The sequence below is a fragment of the Mus pahari genome, chromosome 22 (genome assembly GCF_900095145.1).
Source record: "Mus pahari chromosome 22, PAHARI_EIJ_v1.1, whole genome shotgun sequence".
In the NCBI taxonomy this organism is placed as follows: Eukaryota; Metazoa; Chordata; class Mammalia; order Rodentia; family Muridae; genus Mus; species Mus pahari.
Genome location: NC_034611.1, coordinates 47263202 through 47282011, shown reverse-complemented (window position 1 = coordinate 47282011; position 18810 = coordinate 47263202). Strand labels below are relative to the sequence as shown.

Here is an 18810-nt window from a genome sequence, read left to right as displayed (position 1 = left end):
GCTCCCCCCAGCCCCCTTGGCAAGAGTCCTGAAGGCAGACGAGCATCCATAGGCTGACTGTTAAGAGCTCCCGCCTGTAGCCCTCTTCTGGGCTGGCAGCTGGGCCATTACCCTAGGCCGAAGATTAAAGGGGCCTTTCCAAAAAAATAGATCCCCTCACGAGGAAAGTTGTGGGGATACTGGTGTTAGGGTCTGCAAGCAACGGCCCAGACAGACTAGCAGCAGGCATGTGCTGGCAGCTGGCAAAATTGCTCAAGGCCTCAGACACAAGTTCTTCGTTTTCTATTTATGAACAGAAGCAAAGATCACAAACATCTTAGGAACACCTCTTAACACAGAGATGGGTAATTCCTGTGTGTGCATGCATCTAAATAAATGCCTGCTCTCTCTCTCTCTCTCTCTCTCTCTCTCTCTCTCTCTGTGTGTGTGTGTGTGTGTGTGTGTGTGTGTGTGTGTGTGTGTCCTGGAGATGATGTTGACAGTCTCCTTCCAGCGTTTTCCATTTTTTCTTTAATGTTTTGCTTGCATGCATGTCTGCACACCATGCACATGTGTATGTGTTAGAGGGTTTGGTATGTGTATATATGTATGTGAATGTACATCTGAGTAGGTTTAAATGTAGCTAGACCCTGTGTATGTGAAGCTCGGGGAAGCTCCGAACCTCAGCTCCCTTGCACATACTGCTCCCACCCTCCCTTCACACAAGGGAATGTCACATTGTGCCAGATAAGCCAGGACAACACCAACTAGGCACACGTTATCCCAGAAGGACCTGAACTAAGGACCGTTCTGGGAGCAGCCAGACGTTAGCCATACACACAAAACTCCTTTGCCCTTGATAATCACAGGGTCGAGTATGGGCCGTTTCAGCTGGCTTTGCCGACTGCCTGTCTATAGAGACCCATGAAACCTGTACTTTGTTTGGCATTCTGCCCTCAACTGAAAACAAGGGGACCCCAAAAGGAGGTCTTCATTTGGGTTTTCATTGATCTATTCAAACAAGGAGTGATGGGCTGGGGTGAGGTGAACTTCAATAAGTCGAGGGACCCAGAGTCCAGAATAAGAACGGGGAAAATATCAGGGATGGATAAGGACAGACTCTCAAGGTCGAGGGTCATGTTGGTGTCAGAGAAAGGACCACAGCAGGCTCAGGGTCCTGTTAGAGAGACAGCCTAGCACATTTTAAAGCAGACATCCCACCAAACCCATCCTTCCGATTCAAGGTCCCAGATGCCCTCCCTGTCCAAGAAATCTGCATGACACAGTCAGTTCCCAGGAAACCAACCTTTCTCGGAGCTCTAGGTTGTGACCACTGGCCCTGCTAGAGGAGACTCCGGCCAGGTTCCTGGTGAGTGCGCAGTCCAGAAGAGAGCAAGAAGCACACATCCCCGGCCTTCCGGAAGCTACCTCTCAGCCAAGGAAACAGCAGAAATGAAGTCGACCGGAGCCCAGTTCCATGTGTCAACTTTAGATGAAAAAACAAGCAAATAAGAAAAAAAAGGGGGCGGGCAACAAAACGATTTAAAAACAGGTCTGGGAGCTAGAGAGGTGGCTCAGTGGTTAGAGCTCTGGCTGCTCTTGCAGAAGAGCAGAGAGGTCCGGTTCCCATCACCCATACGGAGCCTCACAAATATCAGGAACTCCAGGACTTGTGGTTCTGATGCCCTGTTCTGGCCTCTTCAGGCACTGCATATGTGTGGGGCGTATAGATACACGTGGGCAAAACACTTAACACACAGAAAAGTAGGCCTCTGCAGAAGGCTCAGTGTGATGGGAGAGCCCACCCCTATTGTAGTGGGGTACATGGGGATCCGGCCAGGCTGGCCCTACAAGACAAACTTGATCTAACTCCACCAAGCTTCCCAGGCTTGGAATCTCCCTGAACCTAGACCCTTTTCCCCTCTCCCTCGGCCTAGGGTCTGACTCAGACTATGCACCGTCACGTGGATCCTGAGGCCCTGCAGAAGATGGCCAAATGTGCCGCACAGGACTACACCTATAAGAGTTCCATATCAGGTCACCCTTACTTGCCTGAGAAATACTGGCTCTCTCCAGATGAAGGTAGGACCCCATCTCACCCCAGCCCATCACTCCTTGTTTGAATACATCTGTGGAAACCCAAATGAAGACCTCCTTTTGGGGTCCCCTTTGTTTTCAGTTGAGGGCAGAATGCCAAACAAAGTATAGGTTTCATGGGTCTCTATAGACGGACAGTCGGCAAAGCCAGCTGAGATGGCTCATACTTGACCTAACAATTATCAACGGCTTATACTCAACCCTATGATTATCAAGAGCAAAGGATTTTTTTTTTGACCTTAGAAATGATCCCAGCAACGACCCTCAACTTGAACCCAGTTTGGACCCTGATCTCCATCCTGATCATATACTCATGACTTGGACCACTTCCCTAATCAAGCCCCTCGACGACCTTAGCAACCCTTTCCCATTGGCTCTCTCTCTGTCTTTATAGATTTCAGTCCCTCTACAGCTGGGGACATTTTCTTTCTGCCTAAACGTTTTGTCTTGTTCTTCTCTTTCACAGAGTCGGTCTATACTCACGTTGTTTAGGAAAAATCACCTTTCTCCTTTGGCTAAAGTGTTTATGATCTGTCTCCCTGCGCTTTGAAGGGGACGTTCTTGTCTTCTTCATAGCTGGATGCTCTCCGTCATGGGCTTTCATAAGTACCCATCGTCTTCACAAATATATGTCGAAGGGGTTGTTAACCCTAAGTTAACGCCGGGAGCCAGGGGACACTGACATGTATGTGCGGTTACCACACCCATGGGAGCCCCCGGCATTTGCCTTCTGAGACTAGGCTTGTGCTTTGGTCAGACTGCTCTCTCAGAAGCACCCCCCTTCCCCACCTTCCCTGAGTCCCTTGGACACTCACTGAGGATACGTGAGCTTTCTCAGGGCACTATCCAGAGCCATCTTCTCCTCCCCTAAAGCCACTTTACAGAACCTATCCACGGCTTTACTTTTTTTGATCGGTTGGCTGGCTGGCCGGTTTTGGTTTTTCTAATCAGAGTTTCTGTGTTTTAGCCCTGTCTGTCTTGTGCGCTGGGGGTTCACGTCTTGCACCACCATGCCCATCTTAATTACTTTTTAAAAATGATTTTTTTTTAAATTTCCTGTGCATTGGTGTTTTGCTTTCGTGCGTGTGTGTGTGCACGCGCGCGTGTGTGTGTGTGTGCACGCGCGCGTGTGTGTGTGTGTGCGCGCGCGCGTGCGTGTGCGTGTGTGTGTGCACGCGCGCGCGCGCGCGTGTGTGTGTGTGTGTGTGTGTGTGTGTGTGTGTGTGTGTGTGTGTGTGTGTGTGTGTGTGTGTGTGTGTGTGTGTGTGTGTGTGGATGTCAGATCCCCTGGAACTGGAATTACAGACAGTTGTGAGCTGCCGTGTGGGTGCTGGGGATTGAACCCAGGTCCTCTGAGAGAGCAGGCAGCGACCATAACCGTGGGTCTTCCAGCCCAGTGGCTTTAATTACTATAATCATAAATCTTTTAACCCTTGACCCTCACGAGCATCCCATTCTCTTGCTCTTGGACCTGGATGCTCAAACACTTCCAATTCAGTATGTCAAGCCCTCCAACTTAGAGTGACAAATGTTATCACTTTCCTCCCTCCCCCTCCCCATCACACGGCTATTTTTCTTTTGCTTCTTTTATGGTTTCGTAGGGGGTTTGGTTTACTTTTGTTCTATTCTGTTCTGTTTTGTTTGTTTTAAGACAGTGTCTCACTATATACCCTTGTCTAGCACAGAGCTTGATATGTAGACCAGGCTAGCCTGGAACCCATAGAAATCTGCCTGCCTCTGCCTCCTGAGTGCTAGGGTTAAGAGTTGTGTCACTATGCCTACCCTTTTAAATTATTTTTGTAACATTTATTTATTTATTATGTATGTGTATGGGGGAGGGGCACAAGCCAATGTCACAGCCCATATGCAGAGGTGAGAGGACAACTTTCAGAATCTACTATGTGGGACCCAGGAATTGAACTCAGGTTGTCAGGCTTGGTAGCAAATGCTTTTATCCACTGGATCTTTCTGTAGCCCAGGATAGCCTAGAATACACAATGTCACTCAGGCTCTTAGTGAGCCTCCAACCTAAGCCCCCACAAATTCTGGGATTGCAGGTGTGCACCACCAGGCAATCCCGTCATCTCTGTCTCCACCCTTCAGGTTTGGAGGAATGGACAACGAGGGCCTTGTAGGACAGGGTTAAGAGGTGGGGCAGTATTAAAATGTTTTTTTTTGAGCTAGAATAGTTATCTTGGCTAAATTTCACTTGTGGAAAACTATCATAGCTTCTGTGTGGATGCTGAAATACAGGATTTCAGAGACAGAGCAAGGAGGCCAGTAGGCTAATTCGAATAACTTCCTATGCAGCAAGCATTCTTTTCCTCCTCTTCCTCCTCCTCCTCTTCCTCCTCTTCCTCTTCTTCCTTCTCTTCCTCCTCTTCTTCCTTCCTCTTCTTCCTTCCTCTCCTCCTCTCTCCTCCTTTCCTCCTATACCCCCCCCCACTTCTCTTCTCTATACAGGGTCTCTCATGTAGCCCAGAGCTGGCCTTGAACTTAATTTGCAGCCAAGGAGGTCCTTAAACTCACAGTGTTCTCCATCTCCTCAGGACTGGGAGTATCAGGGGGGTTTGTTTGGTTTGGAATTTTTAATCAGGATACATTATATAGTCCAGAATGGCCTTAAACTCAAAGCAATCCTCCTGCCTCGGCCTGCTGAGTTACAGGTATGAGCCACTGTGTTCATCATTTTCCTAACACTTTTGTATAGATTTCCTCATCTGGAGCTCACAACAGCCTTACACTTTTTCCCCGTGCTGTGCTGAAATGTGAAGCCAGGCACTGCACTGTAGAGTCTATTCTGTTAACCATGACATTGTTGTCTCCTGGTGAAGGTATCACAGGGATAAAGGAATGAGATCATAGAGGAAGAGGGGAGAAATTTCAGTGCTTTCGAGGTTGAATAGGCAGACCTTGGGGCCTGGGCTATGGTAGAGAGGGAGGCAGCATTTCCAGGCTAGCTGATTCAAAGAGGGTGCAGCCAGGGTGAAATCTTATAGCTCAAAGACTCCAAAGCTTGCTCAAAAGTGTCCCTTAGGTGAGACATGGTCTCAACGGAGTGAAAAACAGGGCGTGCTGCTTCGGGCCTTGTAGTCTCAGCACTTGGGAGCCGGGGTCAGTGAGGGTCAGCTTTGTGGTAGAAGTTAGAGAAGAAACATCTAGACGGTCCCAGGCTCTGGATGGCCTGCGAAGTAATCCTGTCTGACATCTCCACTCCTATGCTGAAGAGGACAAATACTGTCCGAGCTACCTGGACAATGACCGGTACAACACGTGGAAGACGAGTCCTTGCAGCAACTACTGGAACAAGTATACCGGCTATCTTCCTCGACTGTCCAAGGTACCTTACTGTGCCTTGCCGCAACTGCCTGAGGTCTGGGACGCGCGCATGCGCGCACGGGGGTGCGCACGCGTGTGTGTACACACACACACACACACACACACGCACGCACGCACGCACACACACACACACACACACACACACACACACACACACACACCATCTCCATTCTGCAGGGTCTCTTCCCCATCTGTAAACTACGGTTTTCTATTTTATAGCTGACAATGGAGGCCAGGAGTTGGGCTATGATAGACCCCTAGGTTCCATCCTCTGACCCAGCTTGGTGGTGACCAGTGTGCGCTCCTCGACTGGTTTCACGTTTGCCAAGTAGTGCTGCCTCCTCTGATCTTGCTACTGTGACACCAGGGCTCCCCTTGAGTCAGTAAGGAGCTAGAGCCTCCCTGCCAGGCCTTCCCCTCCTCTGTGATGGGAACAAGGGCAAAGAGAAGAACGAGATAAGGAGTTCCGGTGAGGCCCAGGCCTTTCTCAGGGAATGTGAGGTAGACCGAAACCCAGAGCGGCCGTGTTTAAATGTAGACTGATAACTTACTGAACCCCTCAGAATCAGAACTTTTCCGTGAACTGAATTCCCCGCCCAAGTTCCCTCAAGTGATTCTGAAAAGCAATATTCATAGCTCCCTCCCCACATTAGAGAAGTGCAGACACAAGTGACATATAGGTAAATGCTAAAGTAGGGTTGTCAGAGTCCCAGGCCTAAAAACACCTCTAGCATCCTCACCCTCACCTTGCCCGCGTAGGCGTAGGCGGAGTAAATGCGTTGCCCGGCAACAACTGGAAACAACCCAGGAGAACAGGGAAGCTGCTGAGGAGAGGAGACCGTTCCCCTTGAAAGACAGTCTGGGTATTCTGGGAGGGCATTTCCCCCTCAGAAACGCCCCCCCCCCCAAAAAAAAAAGAGAGGTAGCAACTGTTTTGAGTTAGAGCTTAAGGTACCACGTGTGCCACTTCCAGGACACCGGGATGGAGACAGTAGTTCGAGGAATGCCGTTGGAATATCCTCCTAAACCGGAGCGCCTCAACGCCTACGGTAAACAGCGGAGGGACGGTGGAAAGATTACTGAGTGCGAAAGAGGAAGGCAGAGGGCAGGATGGGGATCTGGAGGAACATAGGGTGTAAATTGTAGCTCTGTCCCCATTTTTGTCGCTGCCTCTGGCTCTGACTCTGCTTTCCCCCATCCCTCTGACACTGGTTCTCTGGGTATCCTGGACACTGGGCTCAGAGCGCGAGGTAGTGGTGAACATGCTGAACTCGCTGTCTCGGAACCGGACTCTGCCGCAGATTGTACCCCGCTGTGGGTGCGTGGACCCCCTGCCGGGCCGATTGCCATACCAAGGATATGAAAGCCCTTGCTCCGGCCGCCACTACTGTCTGCGCGGGATGGACTACTGCACCACCGGGGAGCCTAGCACAGAACGCCGCCTGCGGCCTTTGTGCTCGCAGCAGCCGACTGTAAGGTTCGCAGGGATCCGCCCGCCTTGTTCGGGCTCCACCCACAAACGATTCCCGCCCCCTAAAGTCCCGCTCTGCTCGGCTGCAGGCACGCACTCTGCTTCATTCTAGCCCTGTTGGTTCCACGCCAGGCCCCCATCGGCTTCTGCCTGCTTTCAGGGCCCCCAGGACACAGGAGAACAGCTAAGGCAGAGAACCAGCACAAAGGTTTCTCCCAAGTCCTCAATCCTGTCCTTTCCAACCGTGCTCAAGGTCAACACAAGTGATTGGTTGTTTTTTTTTTTTTTTTTTGAGATTCTGCAAAAACCGTTTCAGAGGATTCCAAACCCCTCACATCAGTCTCATCCTTTCCTTACACTCATGTACTGGACCCCCGGGTCTGGAGACAGACGTTCTAGTCTTCAGCATATTCTCTCTGCCTGGTTCTAGGCGCACAGTCAATCAGTAGTTGGCACGATGGTCGCTGGGGGCAAGGAAGTGGTTGCTGCTTTCCCACAGCGTCCTTGGCTTCCTTGAATGTTAAAGCTAAGTGCACAGCACCCAGCCTGCATCCATTCGCGGGAGACAATACCGCTGTAGCCTGAGAGGGCTTTCAAGTCTGCGACTGTTTAGAGTGTGATAGACTGTTCAGATGTGCCCACTTGCCTGCTGGAGGCAGTTTCTTTAGCGACAGTGGGGGTGTGCCAGGAGACTACTTGGAGTGGGAAATGTTACGGCGCAGAGACGGGAAATTAAGGCCAGGGGGCGCTAGCGCCACGGGACGTCAATGGTGGGTTGGTAGAGGGCAGAAAACCGCCAAGAGGCCAGGCTTGACGGATTGAGTTGACAGCTGACCTAGAGTCAACTGGAATCGGGTCCGCGGCTTTATACGAAGGGTAAGAGGTCAAGGTTGGGAAGCTACGTCTCGGATATCAGACACTCAACCGCAAAACTTGTATCCAGCCGTGGCAGACAATGCGGGTGTGGCCTGGGAGCGGGACTTTCAAGAGCGTGCAGAAGGGCTTTGAACCCAGTCCCTAATCCTATGATCATCGCCTTCCCGGTCCTCAAGCCTGATTCATTGTCAAAGATTGAGTCTTCTCCCTCCGAAGGGGTGGGGAAAAACTGAGAAAGTATCTGAAAGTATGGGAAAGTACCCGAGTCTCTAGATGACCTGGAAAACCCTGCCTACCTCCTGGCATTGAAGAAATCGCTGTCTTAATGGGGGTGGAGGTGGGGATGTTGGATCCTAAAGACTATGTCTGATCATCCTCCTCAGAATTCTGGTGGCAGAAACCAGACCTTGACTGGAAGAGGACTTTTCTGGAGCCTTCCCAGAGTGCTGTAGTGAGGGTTTGTGAAGGGCAAGGAAGGAACCGTAAGACTGATTCTGTATCCAGGTTCTTGGTCTGGGAGGATGGAATGCGAGGATATAAAAACAAAAACAAAAACCTGACCTCTCCCTGTTGTTTTTTCCCTCCATTAGGAGTGTGTCGCCCTTCGGTCACCGGCCAGGAATGCAATGTGCTGTTACAACTCCCCCGCCATCATTTTACCCGTTTCCCAACCTTAGGTAGGTTTGGCGCAGATGCATCCACTTGCATGCTGGAGGCAGTTCCTTTAGCGACAGTGGGGGTGTGCCAGGAGGCTACTTGGGGTGGAAAATGTTTGTTGCGGCGCAGAGACAGGAAATTAAGGCCAGGGGGGCGCTAGCGCCACGGGACATCAATGGTTGGTAGGTAGAGGGCAGAAAACCGCCAAGAGGCCAGGCTTGACGGATTGAGTTGACAGCTGACCTAGAGTCAACTGGAATCGGGTCCGCGGCTTTATACGAAGGGTAAGAGGTCAAGGTTGGGAAGCTGTGTCTTGGGTATCAGAAACTCAACTGCAGAACTGAGGTCAGTGGTCAGTCAGTGTCAGAGAGAAAACGCTGCGATAAGGTTAATGTTGAAAGCTGGAGTGACTCCTCTCTCCTTGCAGATGGGACACAAGTCACTTCAAGAAGACTGGTGGTTCCCAGAGAAACAACTATGTAGTCCATCCTGAGTTTGTGTCTGAGACCCGTCCTGTCTACCCTTCCTAGTAAAGCTTTGACCAGGCAAAGGGAGGAAGTGGCTCAATAAACTTCTTCACCACAAAGACTGCTTGCTGTGACCTTACTTGGAAAGATCTGTACGAGATACGGGAACCCACCCCCGACCATCTCAGACACACCCGAGTGACAATCCAGCTGGTGTCCTCCCCATCACCACAGAGACGAGTCCCCCTAACCATCCAGATCTTTCTACTCGAAGACCCTTTGGCTGCCCTTATGCCCACAAACATAGGTTCCTCTCACATCTCAGATCCCAGATCTCCATCACAGCCTCCCAAATGCTCCCTGAGCTCAGAAATGTTTGCTGCCCGCCCCCATCCAAGTCTAAGAGCTACTGAACATCATTTTGGAAGGATTCATGATCAAGAAACTTTTCACTTTGTAACAGAAAGATCTGCTCTGTCCTGCGAGGGAGGGGGTGGGGTTGAGGTGAGGGGTGGGTATTCTAGAATCTCTAGGGGGTCAGTATTTCCCATTATCTTGCACCACTGCTCCTTCTAGGGGAAAGGGCATGGCACGGCACAATCATTTCTAACTAAAGGTTGTCACTAATAGAAGGAGCTACCCTGTTATATTAGGGTGTAGTGGGAATTGCAAAATGCCGGGCAGAAACTAGGACACTGCTAGTCTGGTCTGGAGAGCTGAGTGCTGACAGTTGAGGACACAGGCTCTTTGGGTCTACAAGCTCCCTCCAAGATGTTCTTGACTGAGTATTGCCAGTGGGAAATGGGAGCACAGGCCATCCCAGAGTTTGTAAAGCCGTTTTTACACTTATCCGTAACACGTCGAGATGAGAGGCCAACTTGAGGGAGTCTGCCCTCTCCTTCCCACCCTGGGGGTTCCAGAAATCCAGCTTGGGTCAGCGAGCTTGCTTTATCTGCTTCCCATCTTCCAGCCCTGTGTCAGTTCTTAAAGGAATACAGCTCCCCAGACCTTGAGGGAACGGATTCCTAAAGACTGACTCCTGTCTTAGTCACTGTTCTATTGCATGGTGAAGAGATGCCATGACCATGGCAACTCTTTTTTTTTTTTTTTTTTTTTTTTTTTTTTTTTTTGGTTTTTCGAGACAGGGTTTCTCTGTGTAGCCCTGGCTGTCCTGGAACTCACTCTGTAGACCAGCTGGCCTCGAACTCAGAAATCCGCCTGCCTCTGCCTCCTGAGTGCTAGGATTAAAGGCATGCGCCACCACGCCCGGCCGGCAACTCTTATAAAAGAATTTCATTGGGGTTTTACTTACAGTTCCAGAGGTTAGTCTGTTATCATGGCAGAGCATAGTAGCAGGAAGGTATGATGGAGAAGCAGCTGAGAGCTCTCCCTTCTGATCTACAGGCAGAGAACTCTGGGCCTGGAATAAGCTTTTGAAACGTCAAAACCCACCCCCAATGACGTACTTCCTCCAACAAGGTCACACTTACTCGAACAAGACCATGACTCCTAATCCTTGTAATCCTTTCAAAGAGTACCATGTCCAGGCCCTAAGCATTCAAATATATGAGTCTGTGGGAACCATTCTTATTCAAACCATCACAGATACGTCTTCCCCTGGCCTTGCTGTGCTCTCATACACATAGCAAGCCTAGCCTGGCGTTGCAAGAACCCTAACACTCAGCAAGAACCCCAACAGAGGCTACTCCTTCCTTCAGAACTACATCTCCCATAAGGCCTGGGGATGAGCCAGGCTAGCAATGGTCTGGCAAGGGCGGCGCCTGAGGCGGGAGGTGGAACCAAGCTAGAGGCGGGTCCAAAGGGCAGATCTAGGGCGGTGAGAAGAAAGTCTGTGCAAGGCACGCAGAGCTTCCAGAGGCTGTGGGGGAGGGGCTGAGCGCCAGGGGTGGGGCTGGAGTCCCAGGCCTGAAGCCACATTGGACGGCTGGGCGTGGCCGAGTAGCCGGAGGGCGGGGCGCAGGAGGGGCTCCACGGTGCCCAGCCAGGCAGCAACCCGCAGGGCTGTGGCTGATCAACTCCTGCTAGCGTGGAGAGATCCGCCGGCGGACCCTTCTCCCTTTCTTCCGTGCGGCGGTCACTGAGGTAGGTGTACCTAGTGGGAAGCCTTTGGGTCCCAGTGAGGGTGGTGAGTTTCCTAAGGAGCACAGTTCCTGAACTTGCCCTAGTTGGTGGAGCGTCCCTGGACACCTGAACCCTCCTCCGGCCAGAGCTTCCCAGCGGGCTACGGGTTCCTTGACCTTCCTCTGCCCCTTTGGATCGTGTGGGGTGTGGGGCCACCGGTGGGTGTGAAGTATTCCAGGCTGTGTTAGTGCAGTTACTTGATCCTTGTGGATCCCGTCCCTGAGCAGGGGAGGGAGATGGGCAGGATCGAATTGCCTTTGACATTTCCACTCCCCTCCCAACTGTGTCCTACAAAGGCCTCTGCCTCAAGTGGCTCTGTTATGCTGAGCTGGGCCCGCCCTTAAACTGTAGGCTTGGGACTTGCAGCCAAGACTGAGGTTGAGTGTGAAGCGAGCAGGAGGAGTTTTCTTAGGCTGAGCCACTCAGCAGACCCCACCTGCTAGCTCTAGCCTGTGTTGGCCAGATTACAGGGGTCTTGAACGCCACTAAGACTGGTGCCACAGAGTTCCTCCCCCCTGGGCTACAATACCAGATGCCATTAAATTGCCCCTTTCGCACCCCTAAAACCGTCCTGATCTGCCTGAGGCAAGCTGGAGCTGCCGCAGCTTTTGAAAAGACAGACCTCACCCGTCCACACCCATCTCATTATGGAAGGTGGAGGCAGGAGGTTTGAATGCCAGTGGGTGACTTCTGACGAGCTGCGTTCTCCCATCTGTAAAATGGACAAGAGCTCGCAGCGGTGCTGGTATTGGATGCTATGGGATCATTTGGAAGAACATGGTGAGGCCCAACAAAGTGAGTGCTTGAGTCTGTGGGTGCCTGTCCTTTATCAAAAGACCTAATGGGTTCTGCCTGAGTTTTAAAAGGGCTTTGGAGGACATCATGGTGAACTTCTCAGGCTCCCAGGGGTCATAAGATAAGGCCAATTTAATATGTAAGCGTTGGGGCTTAGGGAGTCCTTCCTATTCAGACTCAAACACTCTCCTCTTAACCCCTTGATGCCCAGGATGTAGCCTCGGTTGTGTTGAATGAACGTAAATGTACAAGTAAGCCAACTATGGGCCCCTGTCGTCTTCTTTGGGTTCCACTCAGCTATGAGAGTATCAGTGAAAGACAGTGCTACCCAAAGGAGGCTAGGGGATCTCTAACTTGTGTAGTCAGAGAGGAAGTAGAGGCTGTTCCAGGCTGGGCTTGGGGAGTGACCTGAGAGATTAGAGAGCTCTAGGGGGTGCAGGGTTGGGGGGAGGATAAGGAAGGGAAAAGAATAGGACTGAATAGTGTCTTCTAGAACCAAAACTCTCATCTGCACCTGACACTCTTTTTCCAATTATTTATTTTATTGTGTGTGCCTTAGTGTTTTGTCTGCAATATATGTCTACATGAGGGTTGTCAGATTCCCCTGCAGCTGGAGTTACAGCTGTGAGCTGCCATGTGGGTGTTGGGAGTTGAACCTGGGTCCATCTGGAAGAGCAGCCAGTACTCTTAACCACTGAGCCATCTCTCCAGCCCCCTTGACATTCTCTTTTGAAGATTTATTTATTTTTAGTGTATGAGTATTTGCCTGCGTGTATGTGCACCGTGTGTGTGTGTGTGTGTGTGTGTGTGTGTGTGTGTGTGTGTGTGTGGTGCCTGCAGAAGCCAGAAAACAGCATTGGATCCCCCTGAGAGTGAAGTTACAATTTGTGAGAAGCCATGTGGTGCTGGGATTCGGACCCCGGCTCCTCTGGAAATTAAGTGATCTTAACTGTTGAGCCATCTCTCCAGCTCCTGCACCTGGCATTCTTGATAGATTCTGCATGGGAGAGAAAGAGGAGTTTATCACCTTGGAAGTCACTGGAGACAGACAGACAGACAGACAGACAGACAGACAGACAGACAGACAGACACTAGATTCTGGGAAGTGACTACTTACCATCTGCCAGTCTCTGTCTCTCCTTCCCCCAGCTGGGGAGTTAGGCAACTCCCGGACTGGCAGTGTCTCCCTGTGTATGCACCTGGCAGAGCCGTTTCTTTGTTGGACTCTGCCCTGAGGGTTGAGACAGAAAGAGTCTGTGGCCTTCCCAGCAGGTTGAGACAAATCTGCCCCCAGAGTCTGAGTTTTCCTGCAGATGTATTTCAATGTTTAGCGTACCTTGTGTGGACATGTATGTGGGTGGTGGGCATCTGTTGTCTGAGGAGCTGGTAGGCAGAGGGAAGGTTATCAGGCTAGATGACTGAAATCTCTCAAAGCAGGAGACCTGAGGATTTGTGAGGGAGGGAATGAGCTTGGTAGTCTCAGGATAGGACCATTCATTCGCCTTGTGTTATCAGGTAGAAGAGTAAGCCCTTCTTTAGCCAGGGTTTCCTCGGTCCTTCTCCAGGGCTCGCTGCTTGTACTGTGATCCTGGACACAGCCTAGCTTCTCTGCCTTTAGTTTTCTACCGAGGAAGGACAGAAGCAAACTCTTTCAATTCACATGGGTCTCTCCATTCACAGAGTTCTCACCAGTTTGGCAAGCAGTGGGGCCTGAGAGAAACGAGGGTAAATAAGACACCAGCTGTCCTTTGCCATTTGTCAAGCTCTCCCTCTACTAGGCTGCAGAAATGGGAATACCGTGGATCAGAAAACTCAGTTTCCTCTCTTTCCCCTCTGCAGACTTCAGCAGGACAGATTCAGATGGGCCCCGGTGTGATAGTTCCTTCCTTGGCTAGGAACTGATGCCCCAGAACCTTCAGGAGAAGAGCCAGGCCTATCCCCGACATCGACCTGGTAGCCACGCAGGCCCTAAAAGTCTCAAAGTTACCCCAAGAGCAGCCATGTACACTTTCCTGCCTGACAATTTTTCACCTGCCAAACCCAAGCCCACTAAAGAGCTGAGACCTCTGCTGTGCTCCGTGGTACTGGGACTGCTGCTGGTGCTGGCCGCAGTTGTGGCCTGGTGCTACTACAGCGCCTCGCTACGCAAAGCTGAACGCCTGCGCGCAGAGCTGCTGGACCTGAACCGTGGCGGCTTCTCCATCCGTAACCAGAAGGGTGAGCAAGTCTTCCGCTTGGCCTTCCGTTCGGGTGCTCTGGACCTTGACTCCTGCAGCCGGGACGGTGCCCTGCTTGGCTGCTCCCGAGCGGCCGACGGACGCCCGTTGCACTTCTTTATTCAGACAGTACGACCTAAGGACACTGTAATGTGCTATCGCGTGCGCTGGGAGGAAGCTGCGCCAGGGCGTGCTGTGGAGCACGCGATGTTTCTGGGAGATGCTGCGGCGCACTGGTATGGCGGCGCAGAGATGAGGACGCAACACTGGCCCATCCGCCTAGATGGCCAGCAAGAGCCGCAGCCATTTGTCACGAGCGATGTCTACTCTTCTGACGCCGCATTCGGGGGCATCCTTGAGCGCTACTGGTTATCTTCACGCGCGGCCGCCATCAAAGTCAATGATTCAGTGCCCTTCCACCTGGGCTGGAACAGCACGGAGCGTTCGATGAGACTGCAGGCACGCTACCACGACACATCTTACAAGCCACCAGCTGGCCGTACTGCCGCGCCAGAGCTCAGCTACCGCGTGTGCGTGGGCTCAGATGTCACCTCCATCCACAAGTACATGGTTCGACGTTACTTCAACAAGCCATCCAGGGTACCAGCGTCAGAGGCCTTCCGAGACCCCATTTGGTCCACGTGGGCACTGTATGGGCGCGCAGTGGACCAGAACAAGGTGCTGCAATTCGCCCAGCAGATCCGCCAGCACCGCTTCAACAGCAGCCACCTGGAAATCGATGACATGTACACGCCCGCCTATGGTGACTTTAATTTCGACCAGGGCAAGTTCCCCAACGCCAGTGACATGTTCCGCCGCCTGCGAGATGCTGGCTTTCGCGTCACACTTTGGGTGCATCCGTTTGTCAACTATAATTCGTCGAGCTTCGGCGAAGGTGTGGAGCGCGAGCTGTTCGTGCGCGAGCCCACGGGCCGCCTGCCTGCGCTGGTGCGCTGGTGGAACGGCATTGGCGCGGTGCTGGACTTCACGCACCCAGAGGCCCGAGAGTGGTTCCAGGGACACCTACGGCGCCTGCGCTTGCGCTACAACGTGACCTCCTTTAAGTTCGACGCGGGTGAGGTCAGCTACCTGCCCCGGGACTTCAGCACCTACAGGCCTCTGTCTGACCCCAGTGTGTGGAGCAGGCGATACACCGAGATGGCGGAGCCCTTCTTCTCGCTAGCCGAGGTCCGCGTGGGGTACCAGTCACAAAACATCTCCTGCTTCTTCCGTCTAGTGGACCGCGACTCGGTATGGGGCTACGACTTGGGGCTGCGCTCTCTTATCCCTGCGGTGCTCACCGTCAGTATGCTGGGCTATCCGTTCATCTTGCCCGATATGATAGGTGGCAACGCGGTGCCGGAGCGCACAGCTGGCCGCCAAGATGGGCCGGGGCCAGAGCGCGAGCTCTACGTGCGCTGGCTGGAGGTGGCCGCCTTCATGCCTGCCATGCAGTTTTCAATCCCTCCTTGGCAGTACGACGCAGAAGTGGTAGCCATCGCACACAAATTCGCCGCTCTGCGCGCCTCCCTCGTGGCGCCACTGCTGCTGGAGCTTGCTGGTGAGATCACCGACACCGGCGACCCCATCGTGCGCCCCCTGTGGTGGATCGCACCCGGGGATGAAACGGCTCATCGCATTGACTCACAGTTTCTCATCGGGGACACGCTGTTGGTGGCGCCAGTGCTGGAGCCTGGTAAGCAAGAGCGTGATGTCTACCTGCCTGCCGGCAAATGGCGAAGCTACAAGGGGGAGCTTTTTGACAAGACGCCGGTGCTGCTCACGGATTACCCTGTCGACCTGGATGAGGTCGCCTATTTCACCTGGGCTTCCTGACCCAGCTCAGAACCTAGGAATCCCACAGCTCTAACCCCAGTCTTCATACAGACTTTTAATCCTCTACCACATGCGAATGATAGACCCTCAGGAAGACCCAGCTCTATACCATCTAGGAAGTGGGCACTGACTTTAAAGTGCTCCAGCCAACAGCTGTAGGTGAGACCTGGGAGGAGAGGAACTGCACCAGCGCACAATCCTAAGAGTCCCGGCTCCTTGCCCATTCACTTCAGTCTGCAGAAAGCCTCTTGGATTGGCGGCCAGAGAATGGAGAGGTCAAACAAAGGTCTGTTTTTTCTGTTACACAGGGCCTGGTTTTAAAAGGTCTAAAAGACTTTCTCTGGTCTTTGTAGCCATCTTTGTCCCCTGAAATGAGAAACCGATCCTCTTTAAAGTTCCCCAATAGTTTTCTACCATATTTAGAAAGTGTACCTTTAGCCCAGAGGTGGTGGCCCATGCCTTTAATGCCAGCACTCAGGAGGCAGAGGCAGGTGGATCTTCAAGATCAAGTCCAGCCTGGTCTACAGAGTGAGTTCCAGTACAGCCAGGGCTACCCAGAGAAACCTTTCACTCTCCAAAAAGGAAGGAAGGAAGGAAGGAAGAAGACAAAGTACCTCCTTGATGACAGCAGCTAGGCCATGAGTTCCCAGCGCACACCTGAACAATGATTGACCTGGTCCCACTCCGTTGGGGAAGAAAAGATACAGATGTTTGATTTGGCCAGCTGACAGGGAAGCAAAAGGTCTCTTCCCGGTCCTCAGGAGAGTTGGGCTCAGCCTGAACTAATCGTCTGTGAAAAGACTCCTAACATTGCGTTAACATATTTGTATATATACTGGTCTCAACTTCGGACCCAGACCTGGGGCCAGATGTGCCTAGTGGATAGACTTGCAAGGCCATGCAGGCTGGACTCGTTGCCTTAATTCAAGAACCTGTGTCTATGTGTATGTACACATACTTCTGTGTGAGAGAGAGAGGGAGAGAGAGAGAGAGAGAGAGAGAGAGAGAGAGAGAGAGAGAGAGAGAGAGAGAGAGAGGATACAGGGGCAGAATCAAGGCTTTGTTTGAGCGTTGACCTAGCCCCCCATCCCCTCAGGTAGATTCCCTAGGACAATGCCAAACCCAGTTTAAGAGTTTGAAACTGGAGAGCCGGGCTGAGTAACTGACTCTGGGAAGGCAAGCCCGAGTTCAACCTAACTCCGGCTGTAAACAGAGAGAACTGTAGCAAATGAACAGCCCTTTAAGATTACCCAGCTGTTAGCCGGGCTTGGTGGCGCACGCCTTTAATCCCAGCACTCGGAAGGCAGAGGCAGGAGGATTTCTGAGTTCGAGGCCACCCTGGTCTACAAAGTGAGTTCCAGGACAGCCAGGGATACACAGAGAAACCCTGTCTTGAAAAACCACCACCAACAACAACAACAAAAAAGATTACCCAGCTGCCTCGCTGCACATACACACACACACTCTTAGTGTAGCCTTAGCGGGAAAACCATGTTCTAATTCTGGTCGAGATGTGCTTGGCACATCTATTACACATTGATGCCTGCCAACACACGCACACACGGGGTAAGGGCTTTCATCTCAGTAATTCTCTTGTTCTAAGGAGATCAGCCACGGTGAGCTGAGTTTTTCCTGACTTGGAGGCTTGCCAGAGAAGGTGGAGAGTGAAGTAGAACTCAGCTCCCCTCTCGGAGCCTGTGCCCGAATCCTTGATGTTCTCTGGGTGAAAAGTCCTGGGAGAGCTTCAGGGCTCCCCCGATGCCCATCTCCAATGCCAGTTCTTTTGTTTCTTCTTCTCGGCAGTGTGGAAGCTAGAACTCGGGGCCCCAGGCATACTGAGCAAGCATTCTTCCAGGGAGTTATAACCGCAGTCTTCGGTTTGTCAGTCGGCTGGGTGACCCTGAATAAGCAGCTGCTGACCCCATTGAGCCTCAGGTTTTTTTTCTAGGTGAGAGTGACGTAATGCCTACCTCTAAGGTCATTTTATTAATAAGCACAGACACGTGGAAAGTGCCTGACACAAAGTAGGTGCTCAATAAAAGAGAGCTATTGTAGTAGTGTTTGTTGTTTTCTTGCTTAAAAAAAAAAAGGATTCTTGGGGGTTTAAAAAGACCAATTTTATGCATAAGTGATGCCTGCATGTATGTATGTATGTATGTATGTATGTATGTATGTATGCACCACATACATGCCTGATGCTTGTGGAGGTCAGAAAAGGGCACCAGATCCCCTGGAAATTGAGTTATGGATGGTTGTGAACCACCATGTGGATGCTGGGAACCGGACCCAGGTTCTCTGTAAAAGCAACCAACGCTCTTAACTGCTGAACCACCTCTCCAGCCTCTTCCGGCCTTGCCCTGCCCTCCGTCCCTGCCAGTACCTCTTGTGCAGTCCAAACGTGTCTCTCTCCCTGTACATCGATCTGGGAAGCCTGTATTGCTCTAGATGGCCTCCAGCAGCCTTGTAGCCACAGCTCACTGGTCTTAGTCTCACTTAGGCTCCCCTGCGTGTGTGTGTGTGTGTGTGTGTGGTGTGTGTGTGTGTGTGTGTGTGTGTATCAGGATGTGTGCGTGTGTGTGTGAATCAGGAGGGAGGGTCTGAATAGCCACTGAGGGGCCTTGGGGGCCTTGGGAATGGGGTTGAATGGATTGAGCTTTAGCCAAGTGGGTTTTCTCAGAGAATTCTGGCCACCATCCCCCGACTTGGGAGCAAAGCATCTCTGGATCCAGAGCCAACATTCTTCTGGTTCTCCTCACCGAGCACCCAGGACCCTTCTCCTTCCCCAAACCCAGGGCGGGCACTGGCCTTTCCAATCCTCTGGCCACTGTTGAACAAAAACACACAGGGTGCTCTTGCTAAAAGCACTGCCTCTTCTCTTGGCCCTCCAGGCACCTAATGGGTTAACTAAACACCAGAACAAAAGCTCAGTATGATG

General features: G+C 51.9%; 2 protein-coding genes across 6 annotated transcripts in view; both read left to right on the top strand.

Moving 5' to 3' along the window:
- C22H9orf24 (chromosome 22 C9orf24 homolog) overlaps nt 1-9007 on the top strand; it is a 13148-nt gene extending 4141 nt beyond the window's left edge. The window contains exons 2-7 of one of the 5 annotated variants that reach the window (XM_021222351.1): nt 1917-2061; nt 5304-5416; nt 6389-6464; nt 6658-6887; nt 8353-8439; nt 8847-9007. In XM_021222351.1, coding sequence (XP_021078010.1) covers nt 1917-2061; nt 5304-5416; nt 6389-6464; nt 6658-6887; nt 8353-8439 — 651 coding nt within the window. In that variant the 3' untranslated portion in view covers nt 8847-9007. Of the gene's footprint in view, nt 1-1916; nt 2062-5303; nt 5417-6211; nt 6465-6657; nt 6893-8352; nt 8440-8846 lie in introns of those variants that run through there. The other 4 variants (XM_021222350.1, XM_021222352.1, XM_029533391.1 and 1 more) reach the window with 4 other exon arrangements.
- Nucleotides 9008-10891: 1884 nt separating this feature from the next.
- Myorg (myogenesis regulating glycosidase (putative)) lies at nt 10892-17204 on the top strand. The gene is made up of 2 exons (XM_021222255.2): nt 10892-10989; nt 13663-17204. The coding sequence occupies exon 2, from the start codon at nt 13725-13727 to the stop codon at nt 15873-15875; it is 2151 nt and encodes a 716-aa protein (XP_021077914.1). The 5' UTR covers nt 10892-10989; nt 13663-13724; the 3' UTR covers nt 15876-17204.
- The last annotated feature ends 1606 nt before the right edge of the window (nt 17205-18810 follow it).